The following is a 22492-nucleotide window of genomic DNA, read 5'->3' as shown; positions in this document are numbered from 1 at the left end:
TATAAGGTATATTATTTAATGTTATAGTGCCACCCCTTCCTCTTTGTACAAGCACTAAAAAGTGCTACGAAAGTGCAGTTTTAGGTGGCAGCTGGTTTAGTTGTAGAAAGTGTTTTTAACCATCTTTCATTATTTTTAGTTAAATTTCTTTGTATATTTATTGCACATTCGGTTCCAGATAGCACAAGAATACACTGTTGGTATTATCATTTTGTGGATCATTTTACACATATCTGTCTTTTAATATTTACTTTTGACATGCCTTTGCTCTGAAGTCAACATTCTCAGATTCTGTAAGTAATCTAAAATTGGTAAATGATGTATCTTCTTTAGCAGTGCTGTGTATACAGTTATCTTACCGCAAGGTATCCATTCACTCCATTCTCCCCAGTGTGTATTCATTTCACATGCCTCTATTCCACTGGCTCTGATTCTGACTGAGCATTCCTTTTCCACATTTGGAATCGTGTATAGGTTGCTTTGAGTTTTAGGGTAGTACTGATCCTGAAAAAAGAAATATATTCATTTATTTTCTAGTCAGAATAATGCCCATATAGTAAAGACCAAACAACCCAGAGACATGAGATAACTGTCACTTGATCCAGCCATTAACGAAAACCTATAAAGGCAACACTGGCTTAACTTGTAAGGGAAAGTTTGTGAAGAATAGATTTCTAACTTGTGGAGGATTGATTCATTGGAACAGTCTTGACTGATATTGGCTCTTCATAATAAGGCCAACAGCATCAATGAGTGCAAAATCCACAGAGCATGCTCAAACAAAACAGAACACAATCTTCATAAAAGATATTTCAGCAGTTGGTTCTTTCACAAGGTCAGACTGGGCCACCCATTATGTGGTGGACCGACAGGACTTTCCAAGTGGCCCACCTTCCACTGTGTCCACTGATCTTCTTTTGTTTGTGGTTTTGTATGTTACCTATCCCTAGACATCAGATGGTGGACAATGGACCAGTAATGCTTCAACAACACAGGGACTGCCATCTACAGCAGTTGCTAGGAAGACATTCTGCCATCTTGTAAAGCATTTGAGGTCTGAGAGTGGGGAGTATAGTAAACCATTTATGCAACCTCTTACATCAAAAAGCAGTGGACATACTTGCCAGTCTGTAAACAATGAATAACATTAGTGGAAGCAAATGTAAAAACAAAAATGGTGTGCTGGTCATTTGAATAACCACAGTGTCGGTAGGGTTAAAAACGTAGACGTGCTTAAAATAAATCTACCTTCATATATCATATATAAGCAATATAGAGTAATAATTTTAATAATAAGCTGTTAAACAGATAAAATTCATCCGGTGAATGTGCTCTCAAACATATAAAAGTGTCCATCTAGTGAAATCAGTGTTTGAATATTTCAGATATAAATTGGTAAAGTGAATATCCAAATCATGCTTCTAATCACCAATCTCCTCCAGGTGCAATGCTCGCTCACCTTCAATTTTGACTATAAAGGTCAGTAACTGCCGATAAAAACAGGTTGTTGTTTTTTTTCAAATATAGTTTTTATTCAATTTAGTCAGCCACCATGCGGTTACTCAAACCTAAAGAGATCCATTCATAGCACAATATGTTTAATAAAAATCACTGTATCAAAACAATAAATCATTGGCACTCACATGTAAATGGTCTTGGGTAAAGCACATTGTAATCAGAGAGTTGGCAACGGTCCTACTAAGCGACTTCCGTGTCTCGGAAACAACCGGAAATGGCATCACTGGCTCCAATGACATTACTTCCGGTTGTCTCTGAGACACGGAAGTCACTCCCAAGAAAAGCCCATTCACCCGCTCAGATACCCCACTGTCAGTTGTTGCCATGCTGTATTAGCAGCTGAGAAGCAGATGACTGTGATCTACTGTAAAAAGACAATTGTTTGTATTTGCCACCTAGGCCAAATTTCAACAAGCTTTCCCCATCTATAGTTAGCCTTGTAGTAAGATTAAACATAACAATGATTTCCTGACAACATATAATGGGTTTACATGTATGTGTAATATTGCCACCATAGACCTTGAAGTTTAGTGTTACAACTGAAAACACTTTTCCAAAAAGATTATGTAGTGTGCTCAATTCACCTTTTGTGGATCTATCTAGAGCAGTGGTTCTCAACCTGGGGTCGGGACCCCCATGGGCGTCGAATGACGATTTGCTAGGGGTCACCGAGTCCTGGCCTGTTCCTGAAACCCGCACCGCTCTCCCAGCTTTTTTGCAGCCGCCCAGCAAGGCTGTCCCTGGAAACTGTGAGAGGTTGGCTAACTGGTGAGGAATGTGAAGTGGTAGGGGCTGGAGGAGACCTCATCTCCTGATTTCGGCATAGGTGTCACTGCTGTGAGATACCACAGAGCAGGAGACACAGTGAAACCGGAGACACAGTGAATAACACTACCTGTAATTAGAGTTGCCATTAAAAGTCCCCACTACAGCTCTCAGATCAGCAGATGACCTTGATCAAGAGCACCTAAGTTGGCTGATCAGAACTCCCCCCAGCACTGCCACTGATCCTATCCCCCCACCAGCACTGCCACTCATCTCAACTCCCCCCAGCAGTGCAACTGATCCCACCTTCCACCAGCACTGCCACTCAACCCATTCCCTCCCTTGTGTTGCCTTGAGTGCTGGCAATCCACGCTACGAAAATTACTATCAGGTTTCCTCACAACTTGGAAATGTTATTAAGGTCACAGCACCAGAAAGCTTGAGAACCACTGTTCTAGAGTAACAATTTCAGAAATTAGAAATATTTCAGATATTTCAAGTATGCTATACCTTGTTCTTTTGAATGTTGTACGTGAAACAATTATCATTAACAGAATACTGTCTTTGCGGACTTTTCCAGTATATTTTAAGGCTGTCTTCAGATGAGTTCACTGAAATGTCTCTTGGTGGATTAAATATTTCTGTAATGTAAAACAAAAAGCTATGTTTGCTGTGAATACTAAAACATTATTTTAAAGAATGATGATTTCTGCAAGATTTCTTTCTGCCTTTGTGATTCATCTTCCCACTTCTTCTCTTACTGGAACCTCAGAGCAAGCTGACTCAGAAGGCAAAGTGTCACCTCGGACCTCCCAGTTCACAATCTCAGAGGCAAGCTCTTCCCAAGCCATCTTTAGGCCATTCAGGAGATCCATCTTAATTTGGTTATGCCGAGTAGCCTGTAATTGCTTTATATTGTAATAGCTAATTACTTTCTTTATCAATATACTGAGAAATGTGCATCTGGCAGGGCCTACACGTGATGCCTTTACACTTTCTGACTGCTGGAACACCAGTCTCTGGAGATTGCCTGCTCGGGAAACCACTCTCTGCATCTTTTTATGTGATTTTACTGTGCAAAATATGTACCTGAACTTCTAATATTAAAGATATAGATTTTTTTAAACATATTGGGCTATGAGGTGTTGTTTTCTTGCTTTGCATTACATTGCTGGGAGAATTTGCAGCAAGGAGATGAGGAGTGACAGGAACACATCCTGGTTATTTTAAAAGCGTTGTTGACCATTTAATATGGTCCACACTATCTGGTAAGGAGCCTACCTTATATTATATCACGGGTGATATCACTGTGGTCATCAGTATCGGATGTAACAACTATCCATGGGCGTAGCATAAGGGGTTGCAGGGGTCACAATCGCAACCCCGCCTCTAGCTCCAGGGAGTCCCTGTAACCTCCCTGTCATATTATCATATCCTCCACAAAGTCCAGCTCCGCTCTGCCCTAGGGCCCCACAGCCACGCTCCAATACTGTGCTTCCACTTTGCCTTCCACAGTCCACACCCCTCTGTTCTCATTGGCTGGGGAGAAGCTGTGAGCCATTTCCTGAATGGAGAAGAGCATGGGGTGAGAACAGACCAGGATGGGGAAGTGTCTGTGCTGTGTGCTGGCAACATCGAATGGTAACAGAGCTCCGCTAGTTAAGAGGAGAAGAGTGCCGTCCTTTAGCCACGATGAGATGGATGTTACTGGTGACCATTCCCCAACACCTGCCAGCATTGACAAAGAAACCTTCACAAGTTGCTAAAACAAATCCCGTAACATCTCCTGAGGGGCTGCAAGATCCATATTTTGTGTCACATGGCTTTGCCCCCCTAGATCTAAATTGCTCCCCCCCAAAGCCCCCGAATACCCCTTCCGCCCTGGATGCTATGTCCGGCTGCTGAGCTCCTTTCCCATTATGGCACTCTATACTGCTCCTCCCTCTGTGGGGCAGCAATCACAATCCTTTACAACATAGCCAGTCATCCACGATCTTCACAACGTGTAATTGCCTACTGCAACTACACTGCCGTTCCGACCAGAGAATTTCACAGGTCAGAACGGCAACATAAAAGGCAGATACACCCAGTGAAGGCTGATAGACTGTGTAAATGAATGTGATTTCAGCCCTGTGTAGTGTGGGGAGGAGCTGTATACAGCGATGGAATGGGAAAGAAGCTCTGCCAAGTGACCTGCTAGGGCTCCTTGTCCTCTGATTCTCCAGCAGTGATCCCTGTCATCTGATTCTTCAGATGTGATTCCTGTCCTCTGATGTAAAGAGGAAATCTGGAAACTCAAAACTCTTAAGCCACTGAGTATGTTGGCGTGTGGTGGGTGCATCTGCATGCACGGTGGAAGTGGTGTCGGTAGTGGGGGGGGGGGGGGGCGGCATATCAACTTGTGCATCGGGGCCCACAAGCTTCAAGCTACGCCTCTGCAACTATCTATTTCTTGGATTGCTTACAGTGCATTGAAAAAGTATTCATACCCCTTCAAATTTTCCACATTTTGTCATGTTACAACCAAAAAAGTAAATGTATTTTAGTGGGGTTTTATGTGATAGACCAACTCAAAGTGGTACATAATTGTGAAGTGGAAGGAAAATTATAAACTGTGTTTTTTTTACAAATAAATATGTGAAAAGTGTATTTGTATTCAGCCCCCCTGAGTCAATACTTGGTATAACCACCTTTCGCTGCAATTACAGCTGCAAGTATTTTTGGGTATGTCTCTACCAACTTTGCATATCTAGAGAGTGACATTTTTGGAGAAAAAAAAAAACCCAGAGAAGATACCAGTCAATTGAAATAAAAAAATAAAAAATGCACATAAATGTAATTTTCCTTTTACTAAAACACTCATGATATACTTTACCTATGTGTGCAAGCCTATTTTTTTCTTCAAACACCTCTATCCCAGGATCTGAGCCTTGTAAAACTATTGTGACATCATCGAAGAAGTCTAGTCTCAAATCATCAAATGTGCAGGCACCAGTCCTTGTTTGGAAACGTATTTCGTAATGTTGACATAGCACATTTGTACTTCCTTGCCTAAGGAAATGTAAAAGTCTCAATATTGATACAAAACATTTGAAAATAGACATCACGGTATAATATAACCCTACTGTGCCCTGATGACAGGTTCTCACTGTTTAATAAAATATAAAATTTTATAGTACAAAACCTGATACCGTTCATAAATTAAATTGGTGCTTCTACCAACAACAAATAGGGCTGTTGTGGCAGCATTGCATTTAATAAGACACATTGGTAGAAAGCTGTAGAGCTCTGAAAAGCTCATCTGCTAATCTACAGTTGGGATCCCACTTTTTTCTTGTTATAGAGCAGGGGTGCCCAACCTTTTAAAGAGTGAGGGCCAGGGCTCGAGTCCTGCAGGAACGCATGGGAATGGCGTCCCTGCACTTTTTTCACAGCAGGAACACCGTTCCCTTTGCAGGGCTAGAGCCGCCAGAGCCGATCCTTCACTAAGCGGCAATGCGTAGCATTGCCGCATAGTGAAGGATGGAAGGACACAGTGAAGGAAGGAAGTCGATGCCCAGTCTGTAGTTCCGGCCGCTGTTGCCCACAGCTACTGAGGTGTCTGAGCGGTGCCAGAGTGATCTCCAGCCTTATGTGCTGCGCCAGAGTCTGGGAGGGGGAAGTGTCTGACAAGGGGAAATCCCACCCACTGCCTCACCATCCAGTGTGACATGCCGCCCAGACTCTGGAGAGGGTCGGCCAGGAGCCGGACACTATTGTAAAGGGAGAGTGGGGAGGAGTGTATGGGGGTGAAAGGCTGTGCGGTCTCCTCATGCTGTGTTTGGAGGACTGGTGACAGCCCACTCTGCTGGGACTTGTAGTGCCCCCTGTTGGGGGCTGAGATATGGCAGCCTCCTATGTTGGGACTTGTGGGGGAAGTATCCTCAGTCCCCCACAGAGGGCACTAAAAGTCCCAGCAGATTAGTCTGACATTCTTCAGTCCCCTATAATCTAGGGCACTACAAGTCCCAGCATATCAGGCTGCTCTTACAGAAGAGGAGAAGGAGCTGGGAGGGGGATTTGTACTGGAAGGGGAGAGAAGGAAGCACAGGTTTGAGATGGGGGAGGGTTTGTGATGAGAGGGGGGATTTTTGCTGGGAGGGGGAGATGGGGGAGGTTTTTTCTAAGAGGGGGCATATATGCTGGGAGGGGGAGATGGGGGAGGATTTGTGCTGGGAGGGAAGAGAAGGAGGCACAGGTTTGAGAAGGGTGGAGGGGGGGGGGGTTTGGTTTGCTGAGAGGGGGATTTTTGTTGCTGAGAGGGAGAGAGGGGGGATGATTTTTGCTAAGATGGGGATTTATGTTGGGAGGGGGAGATGAGAGAGGATTTGTGATGAGAGAGAGAAATTATGCAGAGAGGGGGAGATGAAAGGATTTGTGATGAAAGGGAGAATTTATGCTGGGATGGGGAGATGGGGTAGGATTTGTGCTGTGAGGGAGAGATGGGGGAGGATGTGTGCTAGGAAAGAAGGCAAGGGTTTGGGCTGAGAAGGGGGGTTAGTACTGGAAGGGGTTATATGAGGGTGAGGATTTGTGCTGAAAGGTGGGATTTTTGCTGCTATTGGGAGATGGAGGGAACGGGGGTCTGTGCTGAGAGGGGGTATTGAGGGTAAAATAATTTGTGGATTTATGTTGTGGGGGGATGTGGGGAGTGAGGTTTAGTGCTGAGGGAGGGTATTTGTGCTAGAAGGGGGCATACGAGGGTGAGGCGTTTGCCCTGGGCACTGGATGATCTTGTCCCAGCATTGCCGCACTCTACAAACTGCAAGGGCAGAGCTGTGAAGAGAGAGCCAGGTGCCAACACGAGGACTGAATTGGAAGTTGCTCCAGCCTGTACTGATGCGGTGGCGACTATGGCAGCCAGGAACGGCAGACTCGTGAGCACCTGGTGGCCCTGCTGAGTGGAGTGACACACACACACACACACACGTGTTTCTTTGGTAAGATAGCCCCCACAGCTAGCTTAGGTGTATAGAGTGGCAGTGGGAGGAATAGTGTCCCATAATTTTTTTTGGTGGGGGAGTGTATCTTGGGTGGGAGTTTCCACACATTTTTCCCCAGGACTTGACCCCTGGTGAGGGCCACTTAAGTGACTTAGTAACCAGTCGCGGGCCACAATGAGTGGAGTGGGCGGATGACAAGTCCATATATGGATATATATGCATATGCAGAGCGGGCACGGACATGGCTTTCTCTACTCTATGGGCCCTCCAATTGGATCTGCCATGATGAAATGGGATGGATCCCCCTTATGTTTTTTTTAGTGGACCGGATTGGAGGTAGGTGGGTGTATACGGCCACAAGTCCATTTACATCTGTGGCTCAATAGAGGTGAACGGAGGGTCCGGTTGGGTTGGACCGATCATGTCAAAGGGGCCTAGTGAGGCTTTCACACTGACACGTTGTGGATTACCTGCACTGCAAGTACAGTGCAGTACACCTGTGGCTTTCCTGCGGGTTAGCTGCGCTTAGACTTCTATTATATCCTGCAGGTGTGGCGCACTTTCTGAAAGCTCACCACACCTGCAGGTAATAACAGAAGTCTATGGCTCAATGCAGGTAACCCACAGGTGTTCTGAGCTGTACCTGCGGATCAGTTTGAAAGCAGCCCAATAATCACTGCAGAAGAGACATACCCATATATTCACTGTGATTTTAGTAATACATTTACCTTTAATAACAGTCTTCCATTCAAGTATCACCGGCTGTTGCTGTCCCAGGCAGAGTGCATTTGGTATCACTCCGCCTATAACAGGAGGCAGCACTATACAGAGAGCTTTTGTTTATGCAGCTCAGTAGCCACTTGCTTTCTCTACCGCCAGCTTCATTAACAACACTGATGCTCTGGGATGATGGGTCAGCAACCCACAATCTGGGCTTGCCAACCCGCCATCCCAGAGCAGGAGGTCGCGCGCCACATCAGAAGGCTCCGCCGGCCACATGTGGCCCCCCGGGCTACTGGTTGGGCACCCCTGTTATAGAGCATGCAGGGGATTGTTGAACGTGATATCCCATCTCCTGCGATGGGAAGTGTGAATGTAATAACTTAAAGGGACATCTTCTAGTTCCTTATTGGGTTCTACCACCAAATAGTGACCACACATCAAACGAGGGGTCCTTTATCAGTTCATAATATAGTAGAGTAGGCTTTCTCAACCTTTTAACCCTAGAGGAACCCCAAAAATAATTTTCATACCTCGAGGAACCCTTACTAAAACCAAATCTTCAGGGCTCAGTAGGAACAATGCTATTAATATATTAATATATATATATATATATATATATATATATATATATATATATATATATATATATATATATACACCCCTTAAAGTGGTGTTTAGAATGCCACCCTTAAAGACAGCTAAAAAGATATTTGGTGTCATGCTGCTGGCTTTGCTAAGTGGTGCTGAACCTTGAACTCTGTAGGCATCATCAAATAAGTGGCTCATCAGCCACAACTCGAGGAACCCCTAGCAACCTCTGGAGGGAACCTGGTTGAGAATGGCTGTAGACTTGGGTGATTCGGGGGGGGGGATATATGCATCAATCTGCTCACCATTGCTGTTTATCCAGGTGCTAACTAACCAATCCACTCCAGACCATTTGCAACCAAAAATAAATAATAATGTAGTATGATATAGTGCCACACAAGGTATATACTTACCTGAGAGAAAGTCTGTATGAAGTGCTGTCTGGAGCATTTTTTCCAAACATCCATGTACATGTCATTGAAGATGTGTTATAAACTCTGCACGATACATTTTCAGCCGAGGTCCCATTTCTTTCTGAGGGTTATAACATATAGTGCATATCATGTCAGAATATAGAAACATATTATTACAACTTACAAATGCTGATAAAAAGAAGAAATCATTTAAAACAAATTATTTGTATTTCCAAAGAAGAACAATTTTTTTTTTCAATTATAGAATTGCTAAAATACAGTAAAATAATGGTTGAGCTGTATATAAGATGGAAAAAAACATAAACAACTCAAAGCTCCTCCTCTAGTAAATCACATCCCAACACAGTTAGGAACACCTAGCAGGGAACACATTTAACCCCTTGATCGCCCCCTAGTGTTAACCCATTCCCTACCAGTGACATTTACACAGTAATCAGTGCATTTTTATAGCACTGATCACTGTATAAATGTCAATGGTCCCAAAAATGTGTCAAAGTGTGCGATCTGTCCGCCTCAATGTTGCAGTCCCGATAAAAAAAATGCTGATCGCCGCCATTACTAGTAAAAAAAAAAAAGCCATAAATCTATTCCCTATTTTGTAGATGCTATTATTTTGCACAAACCAATCAATATATAAGCTTATTGCATTTTTTTACCAAAAATATGTAGAAGAATATATATCGGCCTTAAAACTGCAGAGGTGATCAAATACCACCAAAAGGAAGCTCTATTTGTGGGGAAAAAAGGACATCAATCATCAGTTAAAACGCAAAGCCGTATCGCAAAAAATGGCCTGGTCATTAAGGGGGCAAATCCTTCAAGTCCTTAACTGCTTGCCACCCGCCGGCTGTCATATGACAGCCAGGCAATGCGGCTCTCGTTCTGGGAGGGTGTCATATAATGTCCCTCCACTTAAACAGGTCGATCCCTGTTCCTTCGGTGGCGGCATGTCACAGAGACACCGCTAGCCACCAAGGGGGGTGAACAGCCATTGGGCATGGCTGTTTACCATGTGGAGCGGCACAGGTGGTACCGTCCCACTTTGCATGGCGCATGCACGCGCAATCGGGAGCGCGCTGCGCGTACACGTCAGAGTTGGTGTGTTCCTGAGAACACTGCTCATCACCAACGCTGGTAAACAGCCATTGGCCGGTGGCTGTTTACCACTTGATCGGCTATGATCCTTTCACATCCAATCACTAAATGTCAACAAACCACGGTAACAAGATGTTACAGGGTTCTCCTCCTCACACACAGATCCTATGTGAGGAGGAGATTGCGGTAACATCTCGTTTCTGCCTACAGTGTACACCATTCACACTGATTGCACCCCCCAAAAAAGAGGACCTGTCACCACCCATCAAAGTACCTATCACAGTCTATCAGAGTACCCGAGTATCTGTCACAGTCCATCTGAGTACTCAAGTACCTATCACTGTCCATCAGAGTACCCGAGTACCTGTCACAGTCCATCTGAGTACTGGAGTACCTGTCACAGTCCATCAGAGTACTCAAGTACCTATCACAGTCCATCAGAGTACCCGAGTACCTGTCACAGTCCATCTGAGTACTCGAGTACCTGTCACAGTCTATAAGAGTACCAGAGTACCTATCACAGTCCATATGAGTACCCGAGTACCTGTCACAGTCCATCAGAGTACACATGTACCTGTCACAGCCCATCTGAGTACCGGAGTACCTGTCACAGTCCATCTGAGTACCCGAGGACCTGTCATAGCCGATCTGAGTACCCGAGTACCTTTCACAGTCCATCTGAATACCCGAGTACCTGTCACATTCCATCAGAGTACCCGAGTACCTGCCAAATTCCATATGAGTACCTGAGTACCTGTCACAGTCCATCAGAGTACCTGAGTACCTGTCACAGTCCATCTGAGTACCCGAGTACCTGTCACAGCCCATCTGAGTACCCGAGTACCTATCACAGTCCTTCAGCGTACACGAGTACCTGTCACAGTCCATATGAGTATCTGTTACAGTTCCATATAATTACCTGAGTACCTGTCACAGTCCATCAGAGTACCTGTCACAGCCCATCTGAGTACCCAAGTACCTGTCACAGTCCATCTGAGTACCCGAGTACCTGTCACAGTTCATATGAGTACCTGAGTACCTGTCACAGTCCATATGAGTACCCAAGTACCTGAGTACCTGTCACAGCCCATCTGAGTACCCGAGTACCTATCCCAGTCCATCTGAGTACCCGAGCACCTGTCACAGTCCATCAGAGTACCGAGTACCTGTCACAGCCCATCTGAGTACCCGAGTACTTCTCATGGTCCATATGAGTACCTGAGTACCTGTCACAATCCATTAGAGTACCAGAGTGCCTGTCACAGTCCATATGAGTACCTGTCACAGTTCATTTGAGTACCCGAGTACCTGTCACAGTCCATCTGAGTACCCGAGTACCTGTCACAGTACATTAGAGTACACGAGTACCTGTCACAGTCCATCAGAGTACCCGAGTACCTGTCACAGTCCATATGAGTACCGAGTACCTGTCACCGCCCTTCATAGTACCCGAATACCAGTCACCAGACCATCAAAGTACCCGAGTACCTATCTGCAGCCCATCAGATTACCTGAGTACCTGTCACCAGGCCATCAGAGTACCCAAGTACCTGTCACCAGGCCATCAGAGTACCTGAGTACCTGTCACCAGGCCATCAGAGTACCTGAGTACCTGTCACCAGCCCATCAGAGTACCCGAGTACCTGTCACCAGGCCATCAGAGTAACTGAGTACCTGTTACCAGCCCATTAGTATAACCAAGTACTTATCTCCAGCCCATCAGAGTCATTGAGTACTTGTCACCAGCCCATCAGAGTAACTGAGTACCTGTCACCAGCCCATCAGAGTACCTGAGTACATGTCACCAGCCCATCAGAGTAACCGATTACCTGTCACCAGCCCATCAGAGTACCCGAGTACCTGTCACCAGCCCATCAGAGTACCCGAATACCTATCACCAGCCCATCAGAGTACCCGAGTATCTGTCACCAGCCCATCAGAGTAACCAAGTACCTGTCACCAGCCCATCAGAGTAATCAAGTACCTATCTGCAGCCCATGCCTCATGGAATATACGTTGGCGTGTTTGCTTTCCAAAATGAGGTCATTTTGTGGGTAATTCCACTGGGCTGGTGCTCAGGAAATGGAGATGCGTAATTTATGCTCCTAGAACGCCTTAAGGTACTACTTCAATGTTGGGCCTCTGTATATGGCCAGGCTGTGTAAAAGTCTCACACATGTGGTATCACCTTACTCGGGAAGAGTAGCAGAATGTGTTTTGGGGTGTAATTTTTGCTATATACATACTATGTGTTAGAAATATTTTATAAATTGACAACTTTGTGTAAAAATAATACGTTTTCATTTTTTCCCCCCAAAAGAGTCATTCTGCCTCATAGATTATACGTTGGGGTGTTTGCTTACTAAAATTGGGTAATTTTGTGGGCCACTCCATTGTCCTGGTGCTCCAGAGCCTTCAAAATTGTAATAGGTGGTTGAGAAATGAGATGTGTAATTTATGCTCCTAGAACGCCTGAAGGTGCTACTTCAATGTTGGGCTTTTGTATGTGGCCATACTGTGTAAAAGTCTCACACATGTGGTATCGCCATACTCAGGAAGAGTAGCAGAATGTATTTTGGGGTTTAATTTGTTGTATGCATATGCTGTGTGTGAGAAATAACCTGATAATATGTCAATTTTGTAAAAAAAACTAAATAACAAAAACAAAACTTCATTTTGCAAAGGATTGTGGGAATGTTACTTTCTAAAAAGGGGTCATTTGAGGGGTATTTGTACTTTCCTGACTTGTTAGTGTCTCAAGAAATGAGATACACCTGATGTACTGAAGGCCTGATCAGATGTGATCAATTTTCAGTGATTGGCACCATAGTTTGTAGACTCTATAACTTTCACAAAGACCAAATATACACTAATCTGGGTTATTTTTTTTACCAAAGATATGTAGCAGTATACATTTTGGCCAAAATGTATGAATAAAAATGACTAATTAGCAAAATTTTATGACAGAAACAAAGAAAAAAATCATTTTTTTCACAAAATGTACAGCCTTTTTTTATTTATAGCACAAAAAATAAAAAACCCACTAGTGATTAAATACCACCAAAAGAAAGCTCTATTTGTGTGAAAAAAAGAACGCAAGTTTCATATGGGTACAGTGTTGCATGACTGAGTAATTGTCATTCAAACTGTGAGAGTACTGAAAGCTGAAAATTGGTCTGGGCAGGAAGGGGGTGTAAGTGCACTGTACTGAGGTGGTTAAGTAGTTAAAGAATCATTGACTTAGTAAAACTGGAGAGTGAAAAATCTGGTGCAGGTGCGCATGGTAGCCAATCAGCTTCTAATTTCAGCATTTTCAATTAAACTTTGACCAAAAAAACAAACCTGGAAGCTGATCGGTTTCTACCCAGAGCTGCCCCAGATTTTGCATTCTTCAGTTTTAGTACATCAACCACTTTATCTAGTGACCCATTACCAAGCTCACTGTTTCAACCACCTCAATGCCAGAATGTTTTATCATTTTCAAAAAAATTATGGAAAAACATAAGATCACCTTGGGGTGTTTATTTTCCAAAAGGGGTATTTTTCAAGGTGTTTGCACTGTTCTGACATTTTTTAACTCAAAAAGATTTGTTATTTAAATAATTGTCTTATTAATCTATTTCTAATCTCCTTATATAGTAAAAAAACAAACAAAAAAACAAAAACAAAAAAAAAACGGAAAATTTATATCAAATACTTACCGTAATTTTCCTTTCCTGATAGGCTCCATGGCAGCATACGTGTGGGTAGCCCCGCCTCCACGATTACCCAATAGGACCCAACTCCCATAAATCTTTGCTCCTGGCCACTATCAGTGTTCCGTAACTAGCCGACTCCAGACATTTGGGAGGGAACTCCTGCTGCCATGGAGCCTATCAGGAAAGGAAAATTACGGTAAGTATTTGATATAAATTTTCCGTTTTCCTGAAAGGCTCCATGGCAGCATACGTGTGGGAAATAACTCGCCAAACACACCCGGGTGGGCAAAATGTCGAGCAAAGAACAAAAGTTTATTTAGCATTGTCAACCGACAAAACTTGCAAACCAAAATTAACAGAAGACAGAGCCGCTGGCTCTACACAGTAATGAGAAACAAAGGTATTAATAGAAGACCAAGAGGCCGCTCTGCAAATAACTTCAGGCGCCACATGGCGAGAAGCTGCCCACGATGTTGAAATACTCCGTGTTGAATGAGCTGTTAATGCCTCAGGAGGAGCCAAGCCCTTTGCTCTGTACGCCCTCTGAATGATCTGAATGATCCAGGTACAGATAGATCTAGCCGAAGCTTGCAATCCTTTATTCTTGCCATGAGGGAGAACAAAAAGAAATTTCGTTTGTCTAAAGGGAGCTGTGACTTCCAAATATTGTTTCAGCGCGTGTCCTACGTCCAGAGGATGAACATCCTGACTCTCTGAGTTTTTGAAAGTGGGAAGCACAATTTCCTGATTCTCATGGAAGACCGAGGTTACTTTGGGATGCGATCCCAACATGGGAATCAATACTGCCCTATCTGGAAAGAAAGTCAGAAAGGGTTCTTCCGAACCTAGATTCCTAATCTCAGAAACTCTCTTGGCTGAGGTTATAGCTACCAAGAAGATGGTCTTGAGAGTGAGATCCCTTATGGACAGAGGCTCCGTAGAATCCTTTCCAAGGTTTGAGAGAAAATCCAGCACTAAAGGGAGGTCCCATTTAGGAAACCTTGGTTTTCTTTGGGGTCTGAGCCTAGTAGCTCCCTTGAAGAATTGTTGTACCAGTGCATGGTTTGCCCAGGAAATACCCGTAAAGGCTGAAATAGCCGATACTTGGACTCTCAATGAACTGATAGCTAGAGGTAAATCAAGGCCTGTTTGAAGAAAGCTTAGTATGTCTTGTATTGTTGGAGAACTGCAAGAATTTTCTCTGGAGGACATATGGGCCGAAAACTTGGACCATATACGCTCATATACCCTATTAGTACTCCCGCGTCTGGAATTGAGAAGGGTTGGGATGACCTCTTCCGGACAACCAAGAGCTTCTAGCCTTTCCCTCTCAAAAACCATACCTTGAGGTTCAGACATGATGGGCATGGATGTAACCTTGTGCCTTGAGATAGCAAATCCGACCTGAGAGGCAGGGGAACTGGCTCTTGATAACTGAGGAGCAGCAGTAGAGGGAACCAAGGTCTGTTGGGCCAGAAAGGAATTACTGCGAGAATCCCTGCCTTCTCTGACCTGAGTCTCCGAAGGAATTGCAGGATCACCGGAACTGGAGGGAAGGCGTAAGCTGTCTGAAACTTCCAATGTTCTGTGAGGGCATCTATCCCATATGCCTGGGGATCCCTGAACCTTGAGTAATATTTCGGAAGCTTCCGATTGCACGGGGAAGCGAACAAGTCGACTTCCAGGGACAATCCTAAGGTCAGGAGCCAATCGAATACTTCCCGGTGTAGAGACCACTCGTTGTTGTCCAACTCGACACGCGATAGGAAGTCCGCCTGAACATTCTGCACCCCTGGGATGTAGACTGCAGAAAGGTTGGACAAATTCTTCTGAGCCCAATTCATTATTGGCTCCGTCTCCTGTAACAGGGACCAGCTGCGAGTTCCCCCTTGCTTCTTTACGTAAGCCACCGCGGTTGTGTTGTCCAACCTTAGCATGACCGAGGCATTCGCTGTCAGATGATGGAATGACCGAAGCGCCTGGAAGGCCGCTCTTAGCTCCAGAACATTGGAGACGACTCTCTGTGATGGAAACGTCCACCTGCCCTGAGCGACCTCCGAAAGGCAGTGAGCGCCCCATCCTCGGTTGCTGGCATCTGAAGTTACCGTGACCCATGAGATGGGAATGATTGAATGGTGGTTGCGCAGGTTCTTCCCCTGTAGCCACCAAAGAAGAGACGTCCTCATGGCTGGAGTGAGGAATATGCGCTGTGTCTGGCTGGATAAGTCCCACTGTTGTAGAAACCCCTTCTGAAAGGGACGAGTGTGCCACTGGGCCCACTTTACCATGGGAATGGTGGCTGACATTGTGCCAATCACCCTCAGACATTGGAGAGCCGAGAGATGGGATGCTGCAAGGGCTGCATGAATCCTGTCTCGTATGACTCCAACCTTCTCTTCTGGAAGGGCGATAGTACCTTCTGCTGTGTTGAACTGCGCCCCTAGGAAAACAAGAGACTGAGTTGGATCTAGGTGACTCTTTTCTAAGTTCAGAAGCCACCCGAACTCCTGTAGAGTGGAGATGACTAGGTCTTTGTGCTCCAAGAGCTGATCTTTGTTCTGGGATAGCAGAAGAAGGTCGTCGAGATAGTGATGGAGACGAACACCTTTGACTCTGAGAAAGGCCACAACTGCCAAAAGAACTTTGGAGAAGACCCGTGGGGACGTTGTTAACCCAAAGGGAAGACATGTAAATTGAAGATGTTGAATGCCTACTGCAAAGCGGAGGTATTGTTGAAACTCCTTTGCCACGGGAACATGGAAGTAAGCATCCTTCAAATCGACTGATATCATCCAGTCCCCCAGATACACGGACTGCTGGATGGTAAGCAGAGATTCCATCTTGAACTTCTCTTTGCGAATGAAGGAATTGAGATGGGTCAAATCTATTACCGGCCTCCATGTGCCATTTTTCTTTTGAACCAGAAACAAAGGGGAATACATGCCCTCTCCACGTTCTTCTTCTGGAACGGGAACGGCTGCGCCTTGATCCAGTAAAGAGTTCACGTAGGTCAATAGGACTTGTTTCTTCTCTTTTGATTCTGGAAGATTTGTGGGAATAAATCTTAGCTTTGGGGTGCTGATAAAACCCCACTTGTGACCTGAGGAAATTGTTTTTACAGTCCAAAAATCCCGAATTGAGGCCGCCCAAACATGCCTGAAGTGGAGAAGACGAGCCCCCACCTGACAAGTTTGAGCGGGCCCAATTTCAAAAGGATTTCGCGGAATCCTGCTTGCCGGACGAACCCCCTTTTGAGGTATTTTTGAAAGAAGATTGCCTGGATCTCCATGACCTTGAGAATTCTCGACCAGGTCTATAGCTCCGCGCCTCCCTGGCACGATCAGGGCCTTGTCTTCTAGGAAATGGACGCCTTTGATTTTGAAGACGTCTGTCCTGGGGAAGAAACCCAGATTTCCCACCTGTAGCCCGGGATATGGCAGTATCCAGCTTGTTACCAAACAAAGATGACCCCTCAAAGGGAATACGGCACCAGGCCTGTTTGGATGCTGGATCCGCCAGCCATGGACGGAGCCATAACGCACGGCGAGCTGAGACTGCTGCTAACATATCCCGAGATATCAGGCGGATAACATCAATAGATGCCTCCCCCAAAAAGGCAAACGCCATCCTGATTTCTTGAATAGGGGAGTCTTTTGCTGATTCAATAGAAATACCCCTCAGGAATTCCTCTACAGAATCAGCCCAGGATTCTATGGCCTTGGATACCGCTGCCATTGCAAGCACTGGTTTGCAAGCCATTCCAGAAGTCAGATATATCCTCTTAAGGTCTGAATCGATCCGCCTTTCCAAAGGATCTTTAAAGGATACCGTATCCTCTAAGGGTAGGGTTACATATCTCACCAAACGCATGAGCGCTGCATCCACCAGTGGTGCTGACTCCAGGTGCTTCACATCCTCTTCTTTAAAGGGATATAATTTCAGGATTTTTGACTGCATGGAACCCTTTTTATCCACCTTGCTCCATTCCTCGGTAATAATGTCACCCAACTCTGAAAGGAAGGGAAAAAATTGTCGCTCCTTATTGAGCTGTTTAAAGAACTTTCTCTGCTTTGGTGGGGAAGTAACAGGGTCTTCCCACTTCAGAGCCTCTCTCACTGCTTTGACCAATGAAGGCACCAGTCCATAGTCAAAACCTAAACCAGGATCCTCACAGTCAGATTCACTATCTGAGATGGGAGCAGATAGGCGGCTTGGCTGAGAGGATTCCCATGTCTCCTGCAATGGGTTCTCTCCAGGTGGAGGAGCCAATAATTCTGACGGGGATTCACACAGCTGTAGAGCGTCCCTCTCCTGCAGAGACTCCTTCACAACCCGTCTTACTAATGACTCCAAACGCTGGTCTGCATCATCCCTTTCATCTGCAGCTTTGGAGAAGCAATGATCGCATAAGGATACGTCCGAAGGAACAGGCATCCTGCACCCCCAGCATGATTTTTCCGTACGCTTGCTGGAGTGAGCAGCAGGGGGGTGAGAATAATTCTTATTATGCTGTTCAGATCTTGACCTATGCTGGCTAGATCTTGAGGAGGATTTATGGCGGTGTGATCTTGATGATCCACTGCGTCTAGAAGTGTTAGGTTGTGGATCAGACCCAGAAGGGCTGTAAGGGTAAAACAGACAGAGAGAGAAAAGGATATACAGTCAATCCTACCTATGCCAAACACTCTCTCCAATATATAAAAAGCATAAATACTAAAGACCTACCTAACATGAGCGGGCTGGCCACTAGGAGGCAGTAAGGCGTCCATATTCACAATAAACCCACAGTTTAAGAAACACTGCAACTAAAGAGAAAAATAAAACACACATTTTTTTTTTTTTTTTTTTTTTAAAAGCATTTCCCCAGCCTAAGGGACACGCTCTTACCTTAAACCGCCGCGCTGACAGCCCCGGGAAGTCGCTGCGACCACTGCAAACATTCCCAGGGTTCTGACAGCTTCCAAAGCCTTTTAAATTTGGCGCCCGTGACGTCATCGCCGACGTCAGACGCGAGGCGCTCGCGCGCATGCGCGGGAACCAAGCCTCGGTCTCATACCGGGTTCGCACATGCGCAGAACGCCTGCATAACCCGGAAGTAGGAGAGAGGTTTGCTGGAACGCGGAAGCGAACGCAAACGGCATGGAGGAGACCGCAAGACAAACAAAAGAAATACACACAAATACAATGCTGCCATGGATAGATAAAAGGCTCACCACTCCACCAACGATCACCTGGCCGAACGGACTGGAACACACACGCCATACCTCCAGCAGATAATGGTCACCCATAACAACGGGACACAGACCGTGCGCACTCAGGTAGGAAATCCTTTCTTCAGCGCTACTCTGCAAATACTCTCCATACCCTGCTTAACAGTCAGGGCCTATCGGAGGAAAATTTCTCAGTCAATCAGCCAATCGATCGTCGTGAAGTTTTATTTCCAGGAAAGAAACCATCTGGTCCTACTGGGGAGGACAAAAAAGGAACACTGATAGTGGCCAGGAGCAAAGATTTATGGGAGTTGGGTCCTATTGGGTAATCGTGGAGGCGGGGCTACCCACACGTATGCTGCCATGGAGCCTTTCAGGAAACAGTGGTTATTAAAGAGGAACTGCAGTCTGCTCACATAATTTCTAATAAAAACATCTTTGCCATTATGAAGCTTCCCTCCAACCACTTTGCATAGTATTTTATATATACTGTGATTCTGCAGTTGCCAAATGTGCTGCAGAAACCTCCCTCCACTGAGTCTGGCTGCAACTATTTTAACCGTGGGCAGCTGAAGCTTCTGCTTGTTCACTTCCTAGATTTACACAGACACACAGAGGCACACCTCCAGCTCTTCAGCTCTTATTGGCCCTTTTATGACTCACCCCCCTCCCTTCCTTGCAAACTCTCACGAGAGTGAAAGCGAGAACTGTGCATGAGGTCATTAGCCTAGGCTAGGTTCACACTATTGCTCCTGCGATTTGATCCGATTTTCAGTGCAATTATGTAGTGCAACTTGGTTGTGTTTTTGACACATTTTGATGTGTTTTTGAAACCACTGTGTTTTTTTGGTAGGGTAAAGAAACTAGATGCTGGTTGTTAATCCCTTCCTGTCATTTGTACACATACAGTGGGTAAAGAAAAGAGTCACCCCTTTAAAATAATCACATTTTGTTGCTTTGCAGCCTAAAATGAAGACAAACGCAGTTTTTGTTTTATCCAGCTGTATTTCTTCAGTGCAACTTAAAACATCCATGTGAAAGATATAACCACCAACATGTCAGAAAAATAAACAATAAACAGGCCAAATAATTAAATTTTAGGCCCCTTTCACACATGCGGATGGTATGTCCGTATTTCCTCCATCCGTTTGCGGATGAAATACGGGCCATACATTCATCCCTATGGGATAGCGGGTGTCTGCGGATGAGCATACGCAGACACCCGCTATTGTCCGCCTCCGCAACTGTCCGATTCTGCAGACGGAGGAAAATCCTATTTTTCTATCCGTCTGCAGAGCGGATCGGATGAACACGGACACACGGTCCGTGCTCATCCGATCCCCATAGAGGAGAGCGGAGAGCTGACAGGGCGGTCCCTGCACAGTGTGCGGAGACCGCCCTGTCCGCAGCCGGCTCAGCGGGGACAACGGAGCGATCCCCGCTGAGCGAGCGGATCATCACGGGGCGGATCAGTGTGAAAGAGGCCTTAGTCTCATCTGACTATACCACCTTTTTCTCTGTACTCATATATGAGGATGTTGGCATCGTGAAACAATCACTGATATCTTTTCATTCCTTTTCCTTTTTCCATGTGGTGCGTTTAAGATGGTCAGATGAGACTAAAATTGAATTATTTGGCCTCAACCCCAAACAATATGTCTGGTGGAAATCTAATACAGCTCCCCATCCAAATAACACCATCCAACAGTAAAGCATGGAGGTGGTAATATCCTTTTATGGGGGTGTTTCTCTGCAGCAGGGACTGGAGCATTTGTCAGGATAGGAGGAAAATGGATAGGGCAAAATACTATTACATTCTTGAGGGAAATCTGCTGCCCTCTCCTAGAAAGTTGTCAATGGGAAAGGTTTACCTTCCAACATGACAATGACCCAAAACACACAGCAAAATAAGCACACAGTGGTTGAAGGAGAAAAGGGTGAATGTTCTTGTATAGCCTAGTCAGAGGCCAGACTTAAACCACATTGAAAATCTGTGGATATAATCTGCAGATTTTCTATGGTCAGATGGAAAAAGTGGGAGATTCCTCCATTCACACAGTTTAGCAAACATGGAGAAATCTCTTGCACTTTTTCCATCTAACCATAGAAAATCTGCAGATAATCTATAGGTGTATGGCTAGTTTTAGACTGGCCATACACCTATAGATTATCTGCAGATTCCATCTAACCATGCTCATGATCTATAGGTGTATTAAAGACTGCAGTCCACAAATGGTCACCATCAAATTTAACTGAACTTGAGCAGTTCTGCAAAGAAAGGTGGGCAAATACTGCAAAGTCTAGATGTGCAAAGTTAGTACAGACAGATCCCAACAGACTAAAGGCAGTAATTAAAGCAAAAGGTCGTTATTCTGTTTTTTTTTTTCTTATTCTGATATGTTGGAGTTATATCTTTCACTTGGATGTTATAAGTTGCACTAGTAAATACAGGCATACCCTACTTTTAAGTAAACAATGGGGTTTATTTACTAAAGCTGGAAATTGCAAAATCAGGCTCACTTCTGCATAGGATCCAGTGAGCTTCTAACCTTGGCTTGGTCAATGAAGCTTTTCTAATAAAACATGGAAGCTCATTGGTTTCTATGCAGAAGTGAGTCTGATTTTACACTTTTCAACTTTAGTAAATAAACCCCATTGTGTACTTAAAAGTGGGGTATGCCTGTACAGCTGGATAAAACAAAAACTGTGTCCGTCTTCATTCAGTAGTCATGATCCCACAATGGCACGGCTGGGCAAATGGGCGTACAGGTACGTCCCCTTTAAGACGCAGCATTGTGGGCGTGTGCCGCGTGCTCTGTGACCTTGTCCGCCGGGGGCCCACGATCGTGTTACAGAACTGGATGATGCCTATGTAAACAAGGCATTTCCCGGTTCTGCCTAGTGACATTACAAGGATCTACTGCTCCCTGTGATCGGGAGCAGTGATCTCTGTCATGTCAGTGATAGTCCACCCCCGCTCCACAGTTAGAACACCTCCCTAGGACACACTTAACCCCTTGATCGCCCCTAGTGTTTAACTCCTTCCCTGCCAGTGTCATTTACACAGTAATCAGTGCATTTTTATAGCACTGATCGCTGTATAAATGGCAATGGTCCCAAAATGGTGTCAAAAGTGTCCGATGTGTCCACCATAATGTGGTAGTCACAATAAAAATCGCAGATCGCTGCCATTACTAATATAAAAAAATGTATCATAAAAATGCCATAATCTATCCCTTATTTTGTAGACGCTATAACTTTTTGCCAAACTAATCAATATACGCTTATTGTGATTATTTTTTTTAACCAAAAATATGTAGAAGAATACATATCGGCCTAAAATGAGAAATACATTTTTTTTTTATATATTTTTTGGGAATTAAAGAATGTTGCCTCAATGGATATATATGGAAAGAAGGGTTAGGTACCATCATCCTATAGTTTTATAATGGAGAAGGGAAAGATAATACAAGGGCTAC

The 22492-nt window shown here is 44.8% G+C and overlaps 1 protein-coding gene across 2 annotated transcripts in view; it reads right to left on the bottom strand.

The window, feature by feature from the left end:
* LOC143982235 (granulocyte-macrophage colony-stimulating factor receptor subunit alpha-like) overlaps positions 1 to 22492 on the bottom strand; it is a 65470-nt gene that overhangs the window by 21031 nt on the left and 21947 nt on the right. For both annotated transcript variants that reach the window (XM_077480779.1, XM_077480781.1), the window contains exons 6-9: positions 8990 to 9110; positions 5159 to 5334; positions 2794 to 2924; positions 360 to 504 (exon numbers count right to left, since the gene is read on the bottom strand). In XM_077480779.1, coding sequence (XP_077336905.1) covers positions 360 to 504; positions 2794 to 2924; positions 5159 to 5334; positions 8990 to 9110 — 573 coding nt within the window. The remainder of the gene's footprint in view (positions 1 to 359; positions 505 to 2793; positions 2925 to 5158; positions 5335 to 8989; positions 9111 to 22492) is intronic.

This window comes from Lithobates pipiens, unplaced genomic scaffold, assembly GCF_037356315.1.
Source record: "Lithobates pipiens isolate NorthernLeopardFrog02 unplaced genomic scaffold, aLitPip1_a1.2 Scaffold_16, whole genome shotgun sequence".
Lineage (NCBI taxonomy): Eukaryota > Metazoa > Chordata > Amphibia > Anura > Ranidae > Lithobates > Lithobates pipiens.
This window is presented reverse-complemented; position numbering and strand designations above follow the sequence as displayed.